Source organism: Vulpes vulpes, chromosome 11 (genome assembly GCF_048418805.1).
Source record: "Vulpes vulpes isolate BD-2025 chromosome 11, VulVul3, whole genome shotgun sequence".
In the NCBI taxonomy this organism is placed as follows: domain Eukaryota; kingdom Metazoa; phylum Chordata; class Mammalia; order Carnivora; family Canidae; genus Vulpes; species Vulpes vulpes.
In genome coordinates, this window is record NC_132790.1 from 19,289,982 (window position 1) to 19,307,893 (window position 17,912).

The window sequence follows — 17,912 nt, forward strand, 5'->3', positions numbered from 1 at the left end:
CAGTGCTCATCCTGTCAAGTGCCCCCCTCAGTGCCCTTCACCCATTCCCCCCCACCCCCCAACCTCTTCCCCTTCCACCATCCCTAGTTCGTTTCCCAGAGTTAGGAGTCTTCATGTTCTGTCTCCCTTTCTGATATTTCCCATACATTTCTTCTCCCTTCCCTTCTATTCCCTTTCACTATTATTTATATTCCCCAAACGAATGAGAACATATAATGTTGAGCATAGTTTTATATGCTTATTGATCATTTTCATTTCCCTTTTGTTCTGTGATATGACTGTGTATTTCCCTTGTTACTTTTCTTTTATTAGGCCATTCAAATTTCTGTTACTGCTGTGTAAAATCCTTGTATATTATGAAAAATGGGTTGTTTGATTTTGTCTTAAAAACAAGTCTTTCTTTTTAAAGATTTTATTTATTTATTCATGAGAGGATAGAGAGAGAGTGGCAGAGACATAGGCAGAGGGAGAAACGGGCTCCATGCAGGGAGCCCAACATGGGACTTGATCTTGGGATCACACTGAGAGCCGAAGGCAGACGCTGAACTGCTGAGCTACACAGGTATCCCAAAAAACAAGTCTTTTTCTACTCTGCCAGTTGAATTTACGGCTTTTTAAACAAATATTTAATTTATTTTTTCATGAGAGGCACAAAGAGAGGCTGAGACATAAAAGAGGGGAAGCAGGCTCCCTGTGAGAAGCCTGATGTGGGAATTGATCCCAGGACCCCGGGGATCAGACCTGAATCAAAGGCAGGCCCTCAGCCACTGAGCTACCCAGGTGACCTGAATTTATGGAGTTTTGTAGCATACATTTATAATTTAATCAGTCTTTTCCCTAATGACTTGATTTTGTGTTAAAATTTGAAATGTCTCTGTTGATAAAAAGTTATGCTTTTTAAAAATTATCCCGGGGGACACCTGGGTGCCTCAGCAGTTGGACGTCTGCCTTCAGCTCAGGGTGTGATCCTGCAGTCTGGGGAGCAAGTCTCACATCGGGCATGGAGCCTGCTTCTCCCTCTGCCTGTGTCTTTGCCTCTCTCTCTCTCTCTCTCTCTCTCTTCTCTCTCTCTGTCTCTCATGAGTAAATAAATTAAATCTTTTTTCAAAAAAATCATCCTGTTTGTCTTCTAAGATTTTCATAGTTTTGCTTACATGTACAGCTTCATTTACATCATGATACGTCTAGAATTTATTCTGATGTAAGGAGTGCTTTAGAGATCCGACGTTTTTCCTCACAATGGTCACTTAGCACCATTTCCTGGAAAATTCTCATCAATGTTAAGTGTCTTTTATTAGAGAAATTAAACTATTGCTAAATTTGATCTATTTTAGCACTCTGTAGATGGTTCCTTTCCTGACTTCGTATTTCTGTACAAGTACCATGCAATCTTATTTCTCCTGGTTTTTGTGTGCATGTTCTCAGGTGTGAGGATGGAGTTAATTATATTCCTTAGTATATGATATTTTGCATGATTAGTGATTTTAAAGCCCCTTTCTTGTTCATGATGAATTTGTCTGCATAACACACACCCATACTTCATTCCCACTGACTTTGTAACCACTTAATGCATGTGCTGCTTTTATTTTCCTCAAAAAAATGTATTGTTTGTGGACATATTTTTACTTTACTTAAATGATATTGTGTTATATGCCTCTTTGTTTCACTTGACTGAGTCTTTTTCACCTTTTTTAAAACTTTTTTTCACCTTTTTCACTTAATTGAGTCTTTAAGATCATTTACAATGCCAGGTGTTCATCTAATCCTTCTCCTTACTGCTGTGCAATATCCTTGCTGCACATCTCTTGCATTTTCATTTCTCTCTTCTCCCAGTGAAGGATATCCAAATCACACAACATGGTTCCAACACAAATAACAGAACCACAAAGATGACAGGAATATACCATATGACGGTACCATTTCCTGTGTGAGACAATCTCTGTCTCTCTATTTAGCAATAATTCTTGTATCGTAGAATATGCACAGGCATAAGGTGACCCAATAGTACCATATTCCTTCCCAGAATGGCTCAATTTTCCCAAATGTAGATGAGTATTCTTCTCTCTTCTACTTTTTGCCCACACTTTACAGTATCTGACAAATTTCTGCATGCCTCATAGGAGTGAAAGGGGCTTCTTTGTTGTTTCAAATTGTAGACCTTTCAATTCAAGTGAATTTCAGTATTGTTTTCTATTCTTGTAAGCCTTTGAAGGTAATTTTTGTGAATTCCCTTGTATATCCTCTGGTGTGTGTGTGCGTGTGGGTGTGTATGTGTGTGTGTTTCCTATTAGACATTTCTTCATTTTTCTTCCTGAATTTTAGAATTTGTTAAGAATTCCTGATATGAAATTATTTTCTATTTATTTTACATAACACAAGTATCTCATCCATTTTCTCCACTTTTTAGCTTTCTTCATAAAGTTCTTCATTGAAGACAAATCTCAGATGTTGAGGAAATCAAATTCATCCACTGTTTCATTACGGTCTGTGCTTTGGAGGTTCCATCCTCTAGGTCAGAAAGATAGGTGTTCCCTTACATTTTCTTATATAATGTCATTGTTCTATTTTAACTTTTAGTTACTTAATCCATTTAGAGTCTACCTTCTGTGTCGTGTAGGTAGAAATGCAGTTTTATTTTTCTCTAGGTCGTAAACTAGTATTTAGCTATACTTTGTACTACACTATTTGCCTTCTTCCCAAGGATTTTTGGAATTAACTTTGTCAGACATTAAATTTCACATTAGTCTGTCTATGAGCTCTGAATTCTGTTCCACTTCCACTTATTAGTCCTTTTTCTTTTTTTTTCCACCAATGCCACCGCTCTTTTCTTTTTGAGGCTTGGCAATATTTCAAATAGAAAAGGAGGATGTTCTATTTCTAACTGTGGTTTTAATTTGCAATTACCAAATGCTTAATGTTGTGCAGCATCCTTTCCTGTTCTTGTCAGCCATTTGTGTATCTATCCTGGAGACAGGTCCTTTGCCGATTTTTAAATTGTGTTGTTTATCTTTTTTGGTTTTGAGTTGCAGGGGTTCTTGATATATTTTGGATATGACCTTCTCCCTCTGCCCCTTCCCTAGTTTATGCTCTCTCTCTCTCAAATAAATAAATAAAATCTTTTAAGATAAAAGAATATATTTCTTAATGTCTGGATTCTTCTACTAAACATCTTTCTGTCTACCTGGTTGCATGTAGTAGTAGTTTATTCTTTCAAAAATATCAAAGTATTGCACTGCATGACTGTATCACAATTTATCCTTTCTACTATCCATGAAATGTATATTGTTTCCACATCGAGCTATTAAAAGTAAGGTTGTTATAAAAAATCATTGTACATAATTATGGTGGATTTAAACACTCCTATCCACAAAGTATGGATACCACAGAGGAGTAAAACTACAGATTGTAGGAGGGAAGGCATATATTTATGGTAAATTTTCATAGATGCTTCCAAATGGACTTTCTGAATTGACTGTGCCAAGTTGAACTCTCTCTCTGTGTGTGTATGTCTCATGAATAAACAAATAAAAATCTTTTTAAAAAAGTTGAGTCAGATATGGTCCTTTCACTTGTTACACTCACAGAGAAAGAAAATAAATCCAATGTAATATTATCAGCCACGATAAAAGTACACGAAGCTGAAGGTACACTAATGTATCAAGTCTCTAGACTAGATGTGTTGACTTGTGTATGTCTACATGTATTGGAAGTGAGTGGGAGTGGGGAATGGGAAACATGTGTGGGTCAGAAAGGAAAGTGTTAGCCAAATAAAGGTATAGAAATCAGCAAAATCCTGCAGCTGCCCGTCTGTTAGGTTAGCCACCGATTATAAGCATCACTTAAAACTTTGGGACAAGTGTTCAATTTTATGGTATCTCTATTCATCAAAACTGAGAATATCTGCTTGTCCTTTAATTTTCCGAGACTAAAGACATGCAATACTTTCTACTCTGTGATGGGTGTGAACTGTTGTGGAGAGAGTAACAAAGTCTAAAGCATTTGGGGAGACTCTAAGAACTAACCAAGTAATACCTTCCACCAGATGAAAGGAAATTCCCAAAGTACCGTTCTTAAAACAGGGTGTGGTCTCAAAATGTATTTTTATGTCAACTACTTCAGCAATATACTACATTTAACTTTAGAAGCTGTTCTTTTTAAGTTTGATTTAAGTAACTGTTAGGTCATACAGACTTACTTGACCCAGTATATTTATTCATTAAGCTATTATTTGCCGTGGATCTATGATATTTCTGGAACCACACTGATACTGAGGATGAAATATGACTATAGTTTGGGTATTTGTATCTGAGGTTCTTTGACTTCAGGGCCTGGTTCTTTTTTCTGTATCCCCAGTACCAACAATGTGCTTGGCCAATGTCTTTTGATCTACAAGAAACTGACTGAATACTCAAAATATTCATGAATGTTCAAGAAATTGATAGTAAACCTAGTAGTGGGCATACCTCTGAATAAAGGGATTATGCCCAGCAAAAATCAGTGAGGAAAAAAATACAATGTGTCCTAGCTATGCGGCAGGGAAAATGGCTGGAATTGTGGCCTGGGGTTAGATAAGGGAACCATCAATGATTGTCAACTAGATGTGGTTGCTTATATTAATGTTTTATTTATTCATGCTTTCTTTCAATGATGAATTGGAACCTTTCATCGCTTTGACTCATAGATCTATACAGATGCCTAAGACCCTATTATCAGATAACATAGAATGTGATAATGTCATTTTGAGAAAACTGGGCATTTCTTTAGCCTAGAAAACTTTTTTTAAAAAGATTTTATTTACTTATTTGAGGAGACAGAGAGTGAGAGCGAGAGCTAGAGCGAGAGCAGGGGCAGGGAGGAGAAGCAGGCTCCATGCAGAGCAGGAAGCCCAACGTGGGGCTGGATCCCATGACCCTGGATCATGACCTGAGCTGAAGACAGATGCTTCACTGACTGAGCCACCGAGGTACCCCTAGCCTAGGAGTTCTTAAGTTGAACTTTAGAGTGCTCTTCAATTAAGGTGTGAATGCTATTTCTTTATTTCTTCTTTAATCTAACTGGAATTCAAAATGTCCTGCTTGTTTGAATGTTGGTATTTAAGCGAAACTATCATTACCAGTATCCAAGACTTGATCACTAACAGAAATCACAGGTATTTTTATATCACATTGTAGTTGTTGAAGATACCTACAGATATCCTTTAAGCTCATTAATTTTCGAATTAAGGTGTTATTAGACCTGCCACAACACTTTGATATTTAATTCATTAATAAAGAAGCACATGTATCCTTATATTATATATTTGCTTCCTAAAACTATTATAATAAACTCTATGTGAATATGTCTGGTCTTCCTGGCAACCCTATACATTTTATGTGATGCATTGGAACCATTATTTTGAGACACCTTTACCAAGCAGATAAAGGGCCAAAAGCTTAAACTTTGTATAGGGCCTTAATCTTTAGACTTTAAATTGTTCTCCCGTCCTTTTGAACCGTTCCATGAAATTTTATTATTACTCCCCAAGTCTTGCAAATCTCTATGCACGTAATGACAGTCATCCATCCGCCAACCTCAGTTTTATTGAGATATAATTGACATACATCACTGTGTAAGTTCAAGGAATATAGCATGATGGCCTAATTTGCATATATTGTGGTATGATTACCATTACCATAGTAGGTTCAACTCATATCCATCTTCTCTTATAGAGAAACAAGAAAAAAAGAAAAGAAAAGAAAAAGGAAAAGGAAAAATATTCTTCTGATGAGAACTTAGAAGTACTCTCTTAACAACTTTCTAATATACTATAAAGTAGTCTTAGCTGTAGCCGTCATGGTCTACATTCTTTCCCTGGTATATATCTATCTTATAACTAGAAGTTGTAGCTTTTGGTCCCCCTCCTCCAAAATGTCTCCCCATACCCTCTGCCTCTGGTAACAAGTCTGATCACTTTTTCTATTATTTTTGTTTTTTATTTGTGTTCTTTCAGGACCTACATTTAAGTCTAATCCATTGGAAATTAATTTTTGAGAGTGGTATAAGAGGTGAGTCTGGTTTCAATCTATTGCATGTCACTATCCAATTATGCCAACACCATTTATCGAACAGACTATCTTTCCTTCATTGAGCATTCTTTGTTCGCCTGTCCAATGTTATTTGTCTCCATATGTTTGAGTTTATTTACGTATTCTCCATTATGTTCCATTGGTCTATTTGTTTGTATTTATGCCAATGCCATAATGTTTTGATGACTATAGGTTTATAATATAGCTAGAAATCAGGAAGTGTGATGCCTCCTGCTTTGTTCTTCTTTCTCAGATTTCTTTGGAAATTTGCAGTTTTTCATGGTTCCATTATAAACTTGAGGAGTGTTTCATTTACTTCTGTAAATTGCCATTGGACTCTTGATAAGGACAGCATTGAATCTATAGCTAGCTTTTGGTGGTATTGACATTTGAACACTGTTAATTCTTCTAAACATGAACATGAGATAGCTTTCCATTTCTTTGTGTCTTGGATCTCTTTCATCAATGTCTTGTAGTTTTCATCATAGAGAACTTATATCTCCTTAAATTTATTCCAAAGTATTTTATTGTTTTTGATGCTACTACAAAAGGGACTGATTTGTTTTTTAGAAACTGTGTTGATGGTGTATAGAAATGCTACTGATTTTGTTGATTTTGGATCCTCAACTTTACTGAATTCATTAATTAGATCTAACAGGTTTTCTTCTTTTGATTGAGTCTTTAGGATTTTTTTGTATGTCAAATTTTATTATTTGCAAATACAGACAGTTTCAATTGTGATACCTTTTATTTTTCTTCCCTGACTGCTCTGGCCAGGATCTCTAGTATTATGTTGACTAGAGTGGTGGAAGGGGGCAACTTTGTCTTGTTCCTAGAGGAAAAGCTTTTCAACTGTTCACCATCAACTATGACAATAATTGTGGGCTGTCAAACATGGCCTTTATTATACTGAGATATGTTCCTTCCGTGCATATCATGCTGAGTTTTCATCACAAATGGGTGTTGAATTTGGTCAAATCTTTTTTCTTTTCTGTGCCTATTGAGATGATCATATGATTCGGGATCCCTGGGTGGCGCAGCGGTTTGGCGCCTGCCTTTGGCCCAGGGCGCGATCCTGGAGACATATGATTCTTTTCTTTCATTCTATTAATGTGATGGGAGGTATGCCACAGACCAAGAACAGTTGGGTTAGGACTTCTGTCTTAGTTCCCTACTGAAGTGAGATTGTAGGATGGGCTCTGTGGCTGCCTGGATTCTGGTCAGGTTTATTAGAGGATCAAGACAAGGTACTTTATTTATTAATAATATATGAAATAAAAAAAAGAACAAAAAAAAAAGAAAAAAAATAATATATGAAATAGCCTTCCTGCTCTGGCAGGGCAGCAAGACAGAACCCAAAGCCTGTACAGCTCTTAAGGACCCCAGTCCGTCCTTCAGAGGGTTTACTGAATTCCCTGGCCAAGTGATGTCATCAGTTTTGCTCTACAGATGAGGGAAGCTACAGTTGTGCTCTCTGCTCTAGTGCCACTGTACATAGGGCTGTTGGATGGGCTAGGCAGCTTTCAGTGTGCTCTGGTTAGGTTCTTTGGTTGCACAAGCTACAGGGTGTATTCAATGATGAGTAGAGCTACACAAGATTTCTTGCCTGAGCACAGTGGGAAAGCAGCTCTAAAGCTGGCTAATCTCTCTGTTGTCTTGTCTTGCCCCACCTTAAGTTTCCTGATGGATCAGAGCCACTGGCTTGGTTCTGAAAACCCTCAGTTCTGTGCACCTGCCTCTTAGCTTGAATGTCCCTGGGATGCACTGCCCTAGGAGCTGTCACCAGTCCTTCCAATCAGATGGGGCCAGGAGACCCTCTTGACAGTGGGTGGGGCAATGCCCTAGCTTCCTTGCCTAGGTGGGAGGGAGTTGAGTCACTTCAGGCTACTCTCAGTTTCCCAGACAGGTTCTCCAGTTAGGAGGCACTGGGCTTTACCTTCAGTCGAGGCTATGAATTAATGCCTTTGCCTGTGTGTAGGACAGGAATGTTCCTCTAGTACTGGCTTTGCTCTGGGTGTAATCAGCTCTGCCCACTGACCTCTCAGCTAGAGCTCTGCTGGGCTGTACTCTTCCAGAAGTTGTCCTCAGCCCTCTGGTCAGAGGGGGCCAGAAGACACTCTTCACAGCAGGGTTGTGATTCAGCTCCCTGCCTGGGCCTGGGCAAACCAGTCTCTGAGGTCAGCAAAACTCCTTTGAGGATCTGAATCAAGCATCTAGTTCTGCATCCAACCTTGTTCCCTGGCCAGAGTACATATCAGATATGTAGTTGCTTCTTTTACCTTTCTAATGCCATCTCTCTTGGTCTCTGTGGTGCAGGTTGCTTCTCAGTGGTGTTTTATTATGGAATAGTTGTTGTTTCTTTTTCCTGTGAGAGGGAACAAAGTCAGGAACAACCATGTTTCCACCTTAGACACAGAGACCTGGCAGGCTTTTTAAGCAACTCTACTAAACCATGAGGTCAATTTTTAAATTTAGTTGATTAATGATAATTGATCCAATAAATCACAACATCATGTCTATAAAAGGTCACTAAAATGAGAAAGATTTAGTTTTGAAAGGAGTTTTTATTTTCTGGGAAGAAGAGACACATAATGCAAGGCAGTGAGAGCTGATGGGCTAGAGGTGGTGCATTAGTGCTGTGTAGTCTGCACACAGAAAATTAGTCAACCTGGTGGCTTAAAATGGAAATGCTGTGATGGTGTGTCTGCCATTTTGGAAGTTTTTGATGGTTAAGGTTGATATTTGGGTGTTCCATCCGAAGACGTGGGTGCGATTGCCAAAGAGATGATGGCATACTACCCCATTACTTCTTGGTTTTCCAGCTCTTTCAAAACAAGTTATTTTGTCCAAAAAAAGTCAGTTCTTTAAGATACTTTGGCCCTTTTTTCATTTCTTATATCTTATTGACTATCTTTTCAGGGAAGAGACAACAGTCATATGCCCAAAGAATAAAAAAAAAATCTATGCCAGCATAAAATGGGGATGTGTGGCAATAGCAGAATAGGACTCAAATTTCTAGTTGATAATATAGTGAAATTCAATGCCATGACTTTACAGATTAATCAAATCTATTTAATTATTAGATGTTTCATATTCAGAATAAGAAGTATATTCTTTTGATCTACTCTACACTTACTAAGAATGAAGGCGCCAGCTTAACAGTACGAAGTTTTACAACACTGAAAATGCTCCAACTAAAGCAGCATGATCATTTTTATATCAAAGGGAAGTTTTGGAATGGTTGATAGTGATTGAGAGCAATTCGAAAGTCCTCCAAATCTGAGGTTCTATGGATCCATGTTTAACATGTTGACTTCTTCCTGAAACAACAAAGTATGAGAGCAGCAAATCAGACACAGGTGACAGAGTTCCTCCTCCTGGGACTCTCTGCTGACCCCCACACTCAGAAGCTCCTATTTATTTTATTCCTGGTTGTCTACCTGGTTACTGTGCTTGCAAATCTGCTTCTAATGCGCCTTGTTCAGGCTGACTCTCGGCTTCACACACCCATGTATTTTTTCCTCTGCAACTTATCTTTGGCTGACCTCTGTTTTTCTACCAACATCGTTCCTCAGGCGCTGTTTCATCTGCTATCCAGGAAAAAGATCATTTCATTCACACGTTGTGCAGCTCAGCTTTTACTCTTCCTCATTTTTGGGGGTACACCGTGTGCCTTTCTGGCGGTGATGTCCTATGATCGATACGTGGCCATCTGCAACCCTTTGCATTACCCTCGCATCATGACTTGGAGGGTGTGTGTTCATCTGGCTGTGGGATCATGGACCAGCGGCATTCTGGTGTCTGTGGTAGATACCACTTTTATACTAAGGCTAACTTACCAAGGCAGCAATAGTATTGCTCATTTGTTTTGTGAGGCCCCTGCACTGTTGATCCTGGCATCCACAGACACCCATACTTCAGAGATGGCCATTTTCCTCATGGGTGTCATGATTCTCCTCATCCTGTTTTCCTAATTCTAGTATCCTATGGCCACATCATAGTGACTGTGGTCAGGATGAAGTCATCTGTGAGGAGGCTCAAGGCATTCTCTACCTGTGGTTCCCACCTCATGGTGGTCATCCTCTTTTATGGGTCAGGAATTGTCCCCTACATGACACCAAAGTCTTCCAAAGAACAGGGAAAACTGGTGTCTGTGTTCTATGCAATAGTGACACCCATGCTCAGTCTCCTCATCTATAGCTTGAGGAAGAAGGATATGAAGGGAGCTCTGAGGAAAGTGGCCACAAGGATTTTCCCATGCAGGCTTGAAATCTGCCACAGACTGTGAGACCCTTTTAGCTCCTTACATATACAAACTACCAAATAATTTTTATTCACTTAATATAAGATTCCTTACATCCTTTCTGTCAAAAGTCTCTCAGGTCCAACGTGAATAATTTGAGATTGAGGTAGTGTCCGAGTTGAGTAGTCGTTTTCCAGATGATGCACAGAACATCATAGCAATAGAGGAAGAAGTCCTCATTTGTTAGCTTAGTAGTACATGGGTACTTTATAAGGCAGTGAAAGTTTTTAAGTATTGCTATATTATTTCTCGTTTTTACTAGAATATACATTCCACCACGTGAAATTGCCTATTATACTCAGCACTGTGTTTCAGGGTCTGAAACATGATGAATGCTGAAAAAAAATGTGTTGGAATTTTGAGTTTCAAGAAATGAGTGAAGAATGAAACAAAACTCTATATTTATTATCATAACTTTATTTTGTAAGCAAAAGGATCCTGGAAAGTTGCAGGCAGAGTTTTTGGACAAATAGAAATAAAAAGATACTGATGAAGAAGTTCAGGAAAAGTTAAAATAAGTAAAGAATGGCAAATCATAGTGTTGTTAGTACAATTGTCAACCTTACGATTGGATCCCAAACTGTGTAATCTAGCAGCATCCTCAGATACATTGGTCGAACAGAATCCTGCACCTACAGAAGTTCTCCTTTATCACTCATGCTTTTTAATTCAGAAACAGATCCTAATAAGTCCAAAATCCTAGTGGGTATATCACGGCTCTTAGATTAAGTAGGGACCAAAACCCATGGGAGGAATTATTTTTTCTTTCCTTTGTCCTTGCATTCCATCCCTTAGGTTTGCATCTCACTCAGGTAGAGTTTCTGAGGGCCCAGGGTCCTGTGGAGGACTCACCTCAGTGCAGCCTTCACTTCACCATTTCCTTAAACTGTAGATGATGGGATTCAACATGGGAGTCACCACTGTGTAGGAGAGGGACAGCAGTTTCTTGCTCTCAGGAGAGGTGCTGGATCGGCATTGGAAGTATGTGAGGATGGTGGTGCTATAGAAGAGGGAGACAACCAGGAGGTGGAAGGAACAGGTGGAAAAGACCTTACGTTTCCCCTCAACTGAGGGCATCCTGAAGAGAGTGGAGAGGATGCAGACATAGGACCCCAGGATCAGCAAGAAAGGAAAGAGGATAAATAGAACAGTGGCTGTCAGAGCCTCCAGTTCAAACAGAGAGGTATCAGCACAGACCAGTGCAATGACAGGGGAGTTGTCACAGAAAAATTAGTTCACTCTGTTGGAGCCACAAAAAGGGAAGTTGAAAATCCATGTGGTTTTCACAGTGGCAACTGGAAACCCTGAGAACCAAGAGGCAGCTGCTAGTTGGGCACAGGTCCTGCTGCTCATAATGATTGGGTAGCGCAAAGGGTCACAGATGGCCACATAGCGGTCATATGCCATTGTGGCCACAAGGCAGCACTCAGCAGCCCCAAAGAAGAAGAAGAAATACATCTGAGTGGCACAGCCAAGGAAGGAGATGGTTGTTGGGCTTGGATGATTTGAGTCCCCAGCAGTTAAGACACTATGACCAAGTTGATGCCTATCTCCAGGAAGGACAAGTTACTGAGGAAGAAGTACATAGGATTTTGTAGAGTATAGTCAGTTGTAGTGACCAGGATGATGAGACCACTGTCCATCAGGTTAACCAGGTAAATAGTCAAAAAAAAAAAAAAGGAGAAAGAATAGAGCTTGGAGCGGGGACAAGGTTGAAAGGCCCACAAGAACAAACTCACTAACAAATGTTCAGTTTCCTCATGTCATTCTTATGCCCAGGATTTGACTGGGTACTCTTGTTCCAGGAAGGCAGAAGGCTCCAGATGTTATTTAGACCTCTATCACACTCTTAGAAAGAATCCCCTATGGATTTGTTCTCCACCTTTCTTATGCTTGTTGCAAATTAGAAGCTGTATCTTCCAAAATGTTAAAAAAAAAAAAAGGGTCTAAGGATTCACAATATGTTGGAAGAATACTAACCTTTCTTCAGCCTGAGAAAGGAGGCACAACATACATATCTATATATCCTCTAATTTTCGTTGCGCTATAGAGAATGTTCAAAATCACAGCTGCACTTTTTGGCTCCTACTCTCTTTCTTCACCAGTCAGCGGTACTAAAAAAGAAGCCTGGCCAAGCATTTCTGAAGAGGGGTTCTTAACGCTGAAAGAAAGGTGCTGAGGTGAACCAGGGTATGTTTTCTGCAGAATGAAAGGGCAGGAAAGAGAAAATCAAGGAAGGTGAAGCATCAGTTAGGCGTGACTCCTGAGGAGGAGACCTGAATGTGTCCTAACCATAAGCGGCCCACACCCACGATGATTTTAGTATACTGGAAGAATCTTCCATATATTACAGTATAGCTTCACTTCATTTCCAGACTCAGAATAACCAAGTTTGTCCAAGGAGCCATGGAATGTAGAGACTGGTTTTATTTGATCCCATGTGGCTATAGGTGACCAGAAAAGGAAACACAGACTCAAGATAGTGTCACACGACTGAAAGAATTAAAATGTATTACATATAAACCCTTTTAAACCTTTTTATTTAAAGATTTTATTTATTTATTCACGAGAGGCAGAGAGAGAGAGAGAGAGAGAGAGAGAGGTATAGAAATGCAGAGAAAGAAGCAGGCCCCCCACAAGGAGCCCAATGCCGGGACTCAACACTGGATCCAGGATCACGCCCTGAGCCAAAGGTAGACGCTCAACTGTTGAGCCACCCAGGCGTCCCTACATGTAAACTTTTTTCCCATATAAACCTTTTCATCAGCTTTTGTTGGTGGACTTTTGTCTTGACTTTCAAGAAATAGGAGCTCAATGTTACATGCTAAATAAAGACCAGCTCCCATTGCAGCAAAATAAACAATATGCAAGGATATAATGAATTAAAGGACAAATGCATTAAAGTAGACAAACAAGAAAAAAATGACTGAAGGTACAACTGATAATGAAATATAACTTACTACATGTACCAAAAACATACCTGGAATATACTTTATTGCAAAATCCTCAGAAAACAAAAGATGAAATCAACAATGACATACCAGAAACAGGGGAGACTATGGCAGCTTTCTCAATCCTTAACAGATAATGTAAACAAGTAAGTAATAATGGAGTACAGATGAAAATGTGCTTAGTGAGATATAGAAAACGAGACAGAATATAATTTCTACTCATGCACTTACGAAAGGTTTCCAAAAGCTACTATATATTAGGTTATACAAATACTGCCTCAAATAAAAAGTATCTACCTGTGTAGAGACCACACTTGTTATCAGACTGGAAACTACAATTTAACACAAACAGAAAAAAAATTCTGAACTAATTTGAAATTTAAACTTTGCTTCTATGGGGATCCCTGGGTGGCTCAGCGGTTTAGCGCCCACCTTTGGCCCAGGGCAAGATCCTGGAGTCCTGGGATCGAGTCCCATATCAGGCTCCCTGCATGGAGCCTGCTTCTCCTTCTGCCTATGTCTCCGCCTCCCTCTATCTCAGTGTCTCTCATGAATAAACAAAATATTAAAAAATAAAATTAAATAAATTTTGCTTCCAAAATACCACTCAAATTCGAAACAATAAAAACATTGCACATCAAAATCTACACAGCACAGCTCATGTTCCACTGTTAGGCAATGTCAAAGACTTTCATATGTCATTAAACAATAATGAAATGAGCAAAATAGTGTGCCATGGGATGATAGTTACCGAAGGGTTAAAGTCTTCAAAGTAAAGAGGGAAGTGACCTAGGAATTTAAAAATTTTTATAAACTCATAATCCCACTTTCTCAGCCATACCTTCTTCTTTCTTCTTCATGGCAAGAATTCTCTAAATTAGTGTTGAAATTTTCTGTTTACATTTCCTTATTTTCCTTCCCATTAGTTAAATAGGTCTCATTTGATCATCATGGGCAGCCAGATCAGCAACTTCACCTATTAGTGCTTTCTCCTGTCTATGTCACTTCAAGTATCAGATGCAGTTTCTATAAAAGTTTTCTCTGGTGCTCACACCACAGACTAGCATCTGTCTATTGTGGTCCAGCTCCAGTAATTTTAAAAGGACAGTAATGATTGCAAAAAATTTGTATTGAAATACATAATACATCAGTGTCTGTTCTGGGTATATTGGAAACAACTAAGTCAGATAGGCAAAAATATAAAAAGAGCTCAATAATGGTTTTAAAATGAATGCATGGATGCATAAATGAAAGAAAGAAGAAATTTAGCTATCAGACGTTACTTCACTGGGGAGGTCTTCTACAGTAGAATCAGTAGTTCCTGACTCCTGATGTCTGTTGTTCCTGGACTCATATCCATGGAAAGTGTAGAAAAGTTTTACAGTTGTCATTGAATCCCCTTTAAAAATGTGACTGATTGAAAGCTTGGGTAAAATAGGTGGCTGTCAGGCAGATTGTGCGTCCTAAGGGTTCATGAAAACTGAAGGTGAGCCCAGAAGCGACAATTTTTGAGAAGTTGAATCACAGTTAGATGTGGTTACAGACATCTAAGCCCAAGTAGGGGTCAGCTTCACGTTGGCAAATTCCAATTTCTAAAATCCTAAATTCTCTTTTGCTTTTGGAAGAGGTATTTATGGATAAAATGAGATCATTCAAAGGAGGATGACCAGAATGAATACAGGGTGCCAGTGCATGTTACATATAGGAACTTTAAAGAATCAAGTGAATGATTGGCTGTGAGAATTGAATTTGGGCCAATACAGAAACTGACTTCAGAGGGCTATAGTAGAGGAAAATGAAATTTCTCTCTGACTAGAACTAGAGAAGGTTGGTTCAAGGTACCAGAACATTGATTTTGACTTACCATATGGAAGATCTTTGTAAAAGCAAAAAACTATCTATAGTTGACCCTTGAGCAATGCAGATTTGGACTGCATGGGTACACTTATACATGGATTTTTTTTTGGTACAGTACAGTACTGTGAATGTACTTTCTCCTATGATCTTTTTTTTTAAAGATTTTATTTACTTATTCATGAGAGAGAGAGAGAGAGAGAGAGAGAGGCAGATGGGAGAAGCAGGCTCCATGCAGGGAGCCCGACGTGGGACTGGATCCTGAATTCCAGGATCACACCCTGGGCTGAAGCCGGCGCTAAACCGCTGAGCCACCCAGGCAAACTTCCTATGATCTTCTAAATAAAATTTTTTCCTCTTGCTTATTTGTTGTAAGAATACAGTGTGTAATATGTATACAAAATACATGTTAGTTGACTGCTGCTCATGTTATCGGTAAGGTTTCCAGGCAAAAGGCTATTAGAAGTTACGTTTTGGGGGAGTCAAAAGTGGTATGAGGATTTTCAAATATGTGGTGGTTGGCACATGCTATTCATTGGTCAGCTGTATAAATGAAAGTAGATCTTTCATCCATCTCATGATCAAAGACATTAGGAAGAAATATATTCTTCTTTAGGCAAATGCTGGATAATCACTCAGTAGAAAGATACAGAGTAGTTTAAGACTCAGAACTATGTTTGTGTACATGACTGTTAAATTTCCTTTTTACTCTGCTACTTCATGCTTACATGAAATTGGGGATATCAAGATAAAATAAATTCATTTTTTTGAAGCTTTCAGGAGAAAACATCATGCACTAGTAAGTATTTGGCTTTTGTGCTATTATACAAGCTGAAATGCTTTGAGCCATGAGTGATCCAAGTACTAAAGACTCTTCCAGGGATACCTGTGTGGCTCAGTTATTGAGCCACCCCAGTTCCCCAGTCCTGTGCATCTTTTAAGAATATTACAATAGTTCTAAAAATCAGACCCACAGAGGTGCTTGGGTGGCTCAGGCAATAGAGCATCCGACTCTTGATTTTGACTCAGGTCATGATGTCAGGGTTGTGAGATCAAGCCCTGAGTCAGCTCTGGCCTGGGTGTGTAGCCTACTTATGATTCTATCTCTCTAATTCTCCTTCTGCCCTTCCCCTAACCTGCTAGAGCAAGCACACATGCAATACTCTCTCAAAAAATTAAAATAAAGTAAAATAAAAGTCAGACCCTGAGATCACCATCTCTCAGAAAAGGGCTTTCTTCCAGCTAGTTTTCTGAGACCATCTTTAACATCCTTATTTCTCAGGCTATAAATTATGGGGTTCAATATCGGAGTCACCACTGCATAGAATGTAGAGATCACTTTATCACTTTCATTGATTATTTTGGAGTTTGGCTTCATGTAGTTGAATATCGCTGATCCATAGAAGAGGACAACAACAATGAGATGGGAGCCACAGGTAGAGAATGCCTTGAGCCTCCCCTCCCCAGACTGCATCTGGATCACGGTGGAGATAATATTCCAGTAGGAGACCAGAATCAGGCACACAGGAACTAAGAGCATGACCACACCCACTGCAAAGATGGTCATTTCTGTGCTGTAAGTATCTGCTGAAGCCACCTTCAGAAGGGTAGGAGATTCACAAAAGTAGTGATTAATAATCTTCTGTCCTTGGTAGGGTAGTTGGAAAGTAAAGGTGGTATCCACCAGAGACATGAGTGCTCCACTGACCCAGGATCCTATGGCCAACTGGAGACACACCTGTTGGGTCATGATGCTAGAGTAGTGCAGGGGCTTGCAGACAGCCACGTACCGGTCATAAGACATCACTGCCAGCAGTGCACACTCTGCACACCCAATCATAAGGGAGACAACTATCTGTGCCATACACCCAAGAAAAGAAATAGTTTTCCTCTTTGCCAGGAAATGGACCAACACTTGAGGGACGATGCTGCTAGAAAGACAGAGATCTGCGAAAGAGAGGTGTCTAAGAAAAAAGTACATGGGAGTGTGAAGTCGAGAGTCCATGAAGATGAGAATGATGATGAGCAGGTTCCCAAGCACAGTCAAAAGATAAATGATGAGAAAAAGAACAAACAGCAGGATCTGGGTCTGCAAGTCCTGTGAAAGGCCCAGGAAAATAAACTCAGCCACAGTTGTTTGGTTTTCCTCCCCCATTGAGATTATGCCTGTTTACCTGTTTGCACAAATAAAAAGACCAACCTTTGGGTTTGTAACATCTTGTAGAAGAGTCTCATTTAAAGCTCAGCTTATAATCAAATTGGGTATTTCTAGCTTTTTGCTATCCAAGTCATTCTAATTAATACTAAATAGTATATCTTTATTCTTATTAGTGGTTGTAATTTCAATCAACTTCATTTTTTTTCAAAATCTCTTCTTTCCAGTGCCATTTATAGATTATGACATTGTTAAAGCCTGCCGGGCTAGTTCTGTGATGAGGATGTTGGAATTTGTGTGGATTTTACTAAATAGCTGTACACATATTGTTACAAAATGACTGTGTGTACTGTTAGCACTATTACCTTGTATAAACCTGCACCACTAGCTGTTCAAAATACTACATATTTAATTATAACATATGCTTGAAAATGTGAAACAGGAAACAGGCATCAAACTTAATTTAACCTCTTAAAAAACAGCTATTTTTTTCTTGGCTTAGAAATAGTGGCCTATCACTTAATATACCAAATGTTGTTCCGTTTTGATTAAAGAGTAAAATGGTAAAAGTAAAACAATAAAAA

General features: G+C 39.1%; 1 protein-coding gene and 2 pseudogenes across 1 annotated transcript; 1 reads left to right on the forward strand and 2 right to left on the reverse strand.

Moving 5' to 3' along the window:
• Nucleotides 1–9,400: 9,400 nt before the first annotated feature.
• On the forward strand, nt 9,401–10,353 carry LOC140594358 (olfactory receptor 2D2-like; annotated as a pseudogene).
• An 885-nt stretch (nt 10,354–11,238) lies between these two features.
• Nucleotides 11,239–14,710, reverse strand: LOC140594359 (olfactory receptor 10A4-like; annotated as a pseudogene).
• Nucleotides 14,711–16,383: 1,673 nt separating this feature from the next.
• LOC140594506 (olfactory receptor 2D3-like) lies at nt 16,384–17,328 on the reverse strand. The gene has a single exon (XM_072727435.1). The coding sequence runs from the start codon at nt 17,326–17,328 to the stop codon at nt 16,384–16,386; it is 945 nt and encodes a 314-aa protein (XP_072583536.1).
• Between the last annotated feature and the right edge of the window lie 584 nt (nt 17,329–17,912).

Coding starts and splice junctions, on each gene's coding strand:
- LOC140594506 (XM_072727435.1), bottom strand. CDS start 17,328: ATGGGGGAGGAAAACCAAACAACTGTGGCTGAGTTTATTTTCCTGGGC.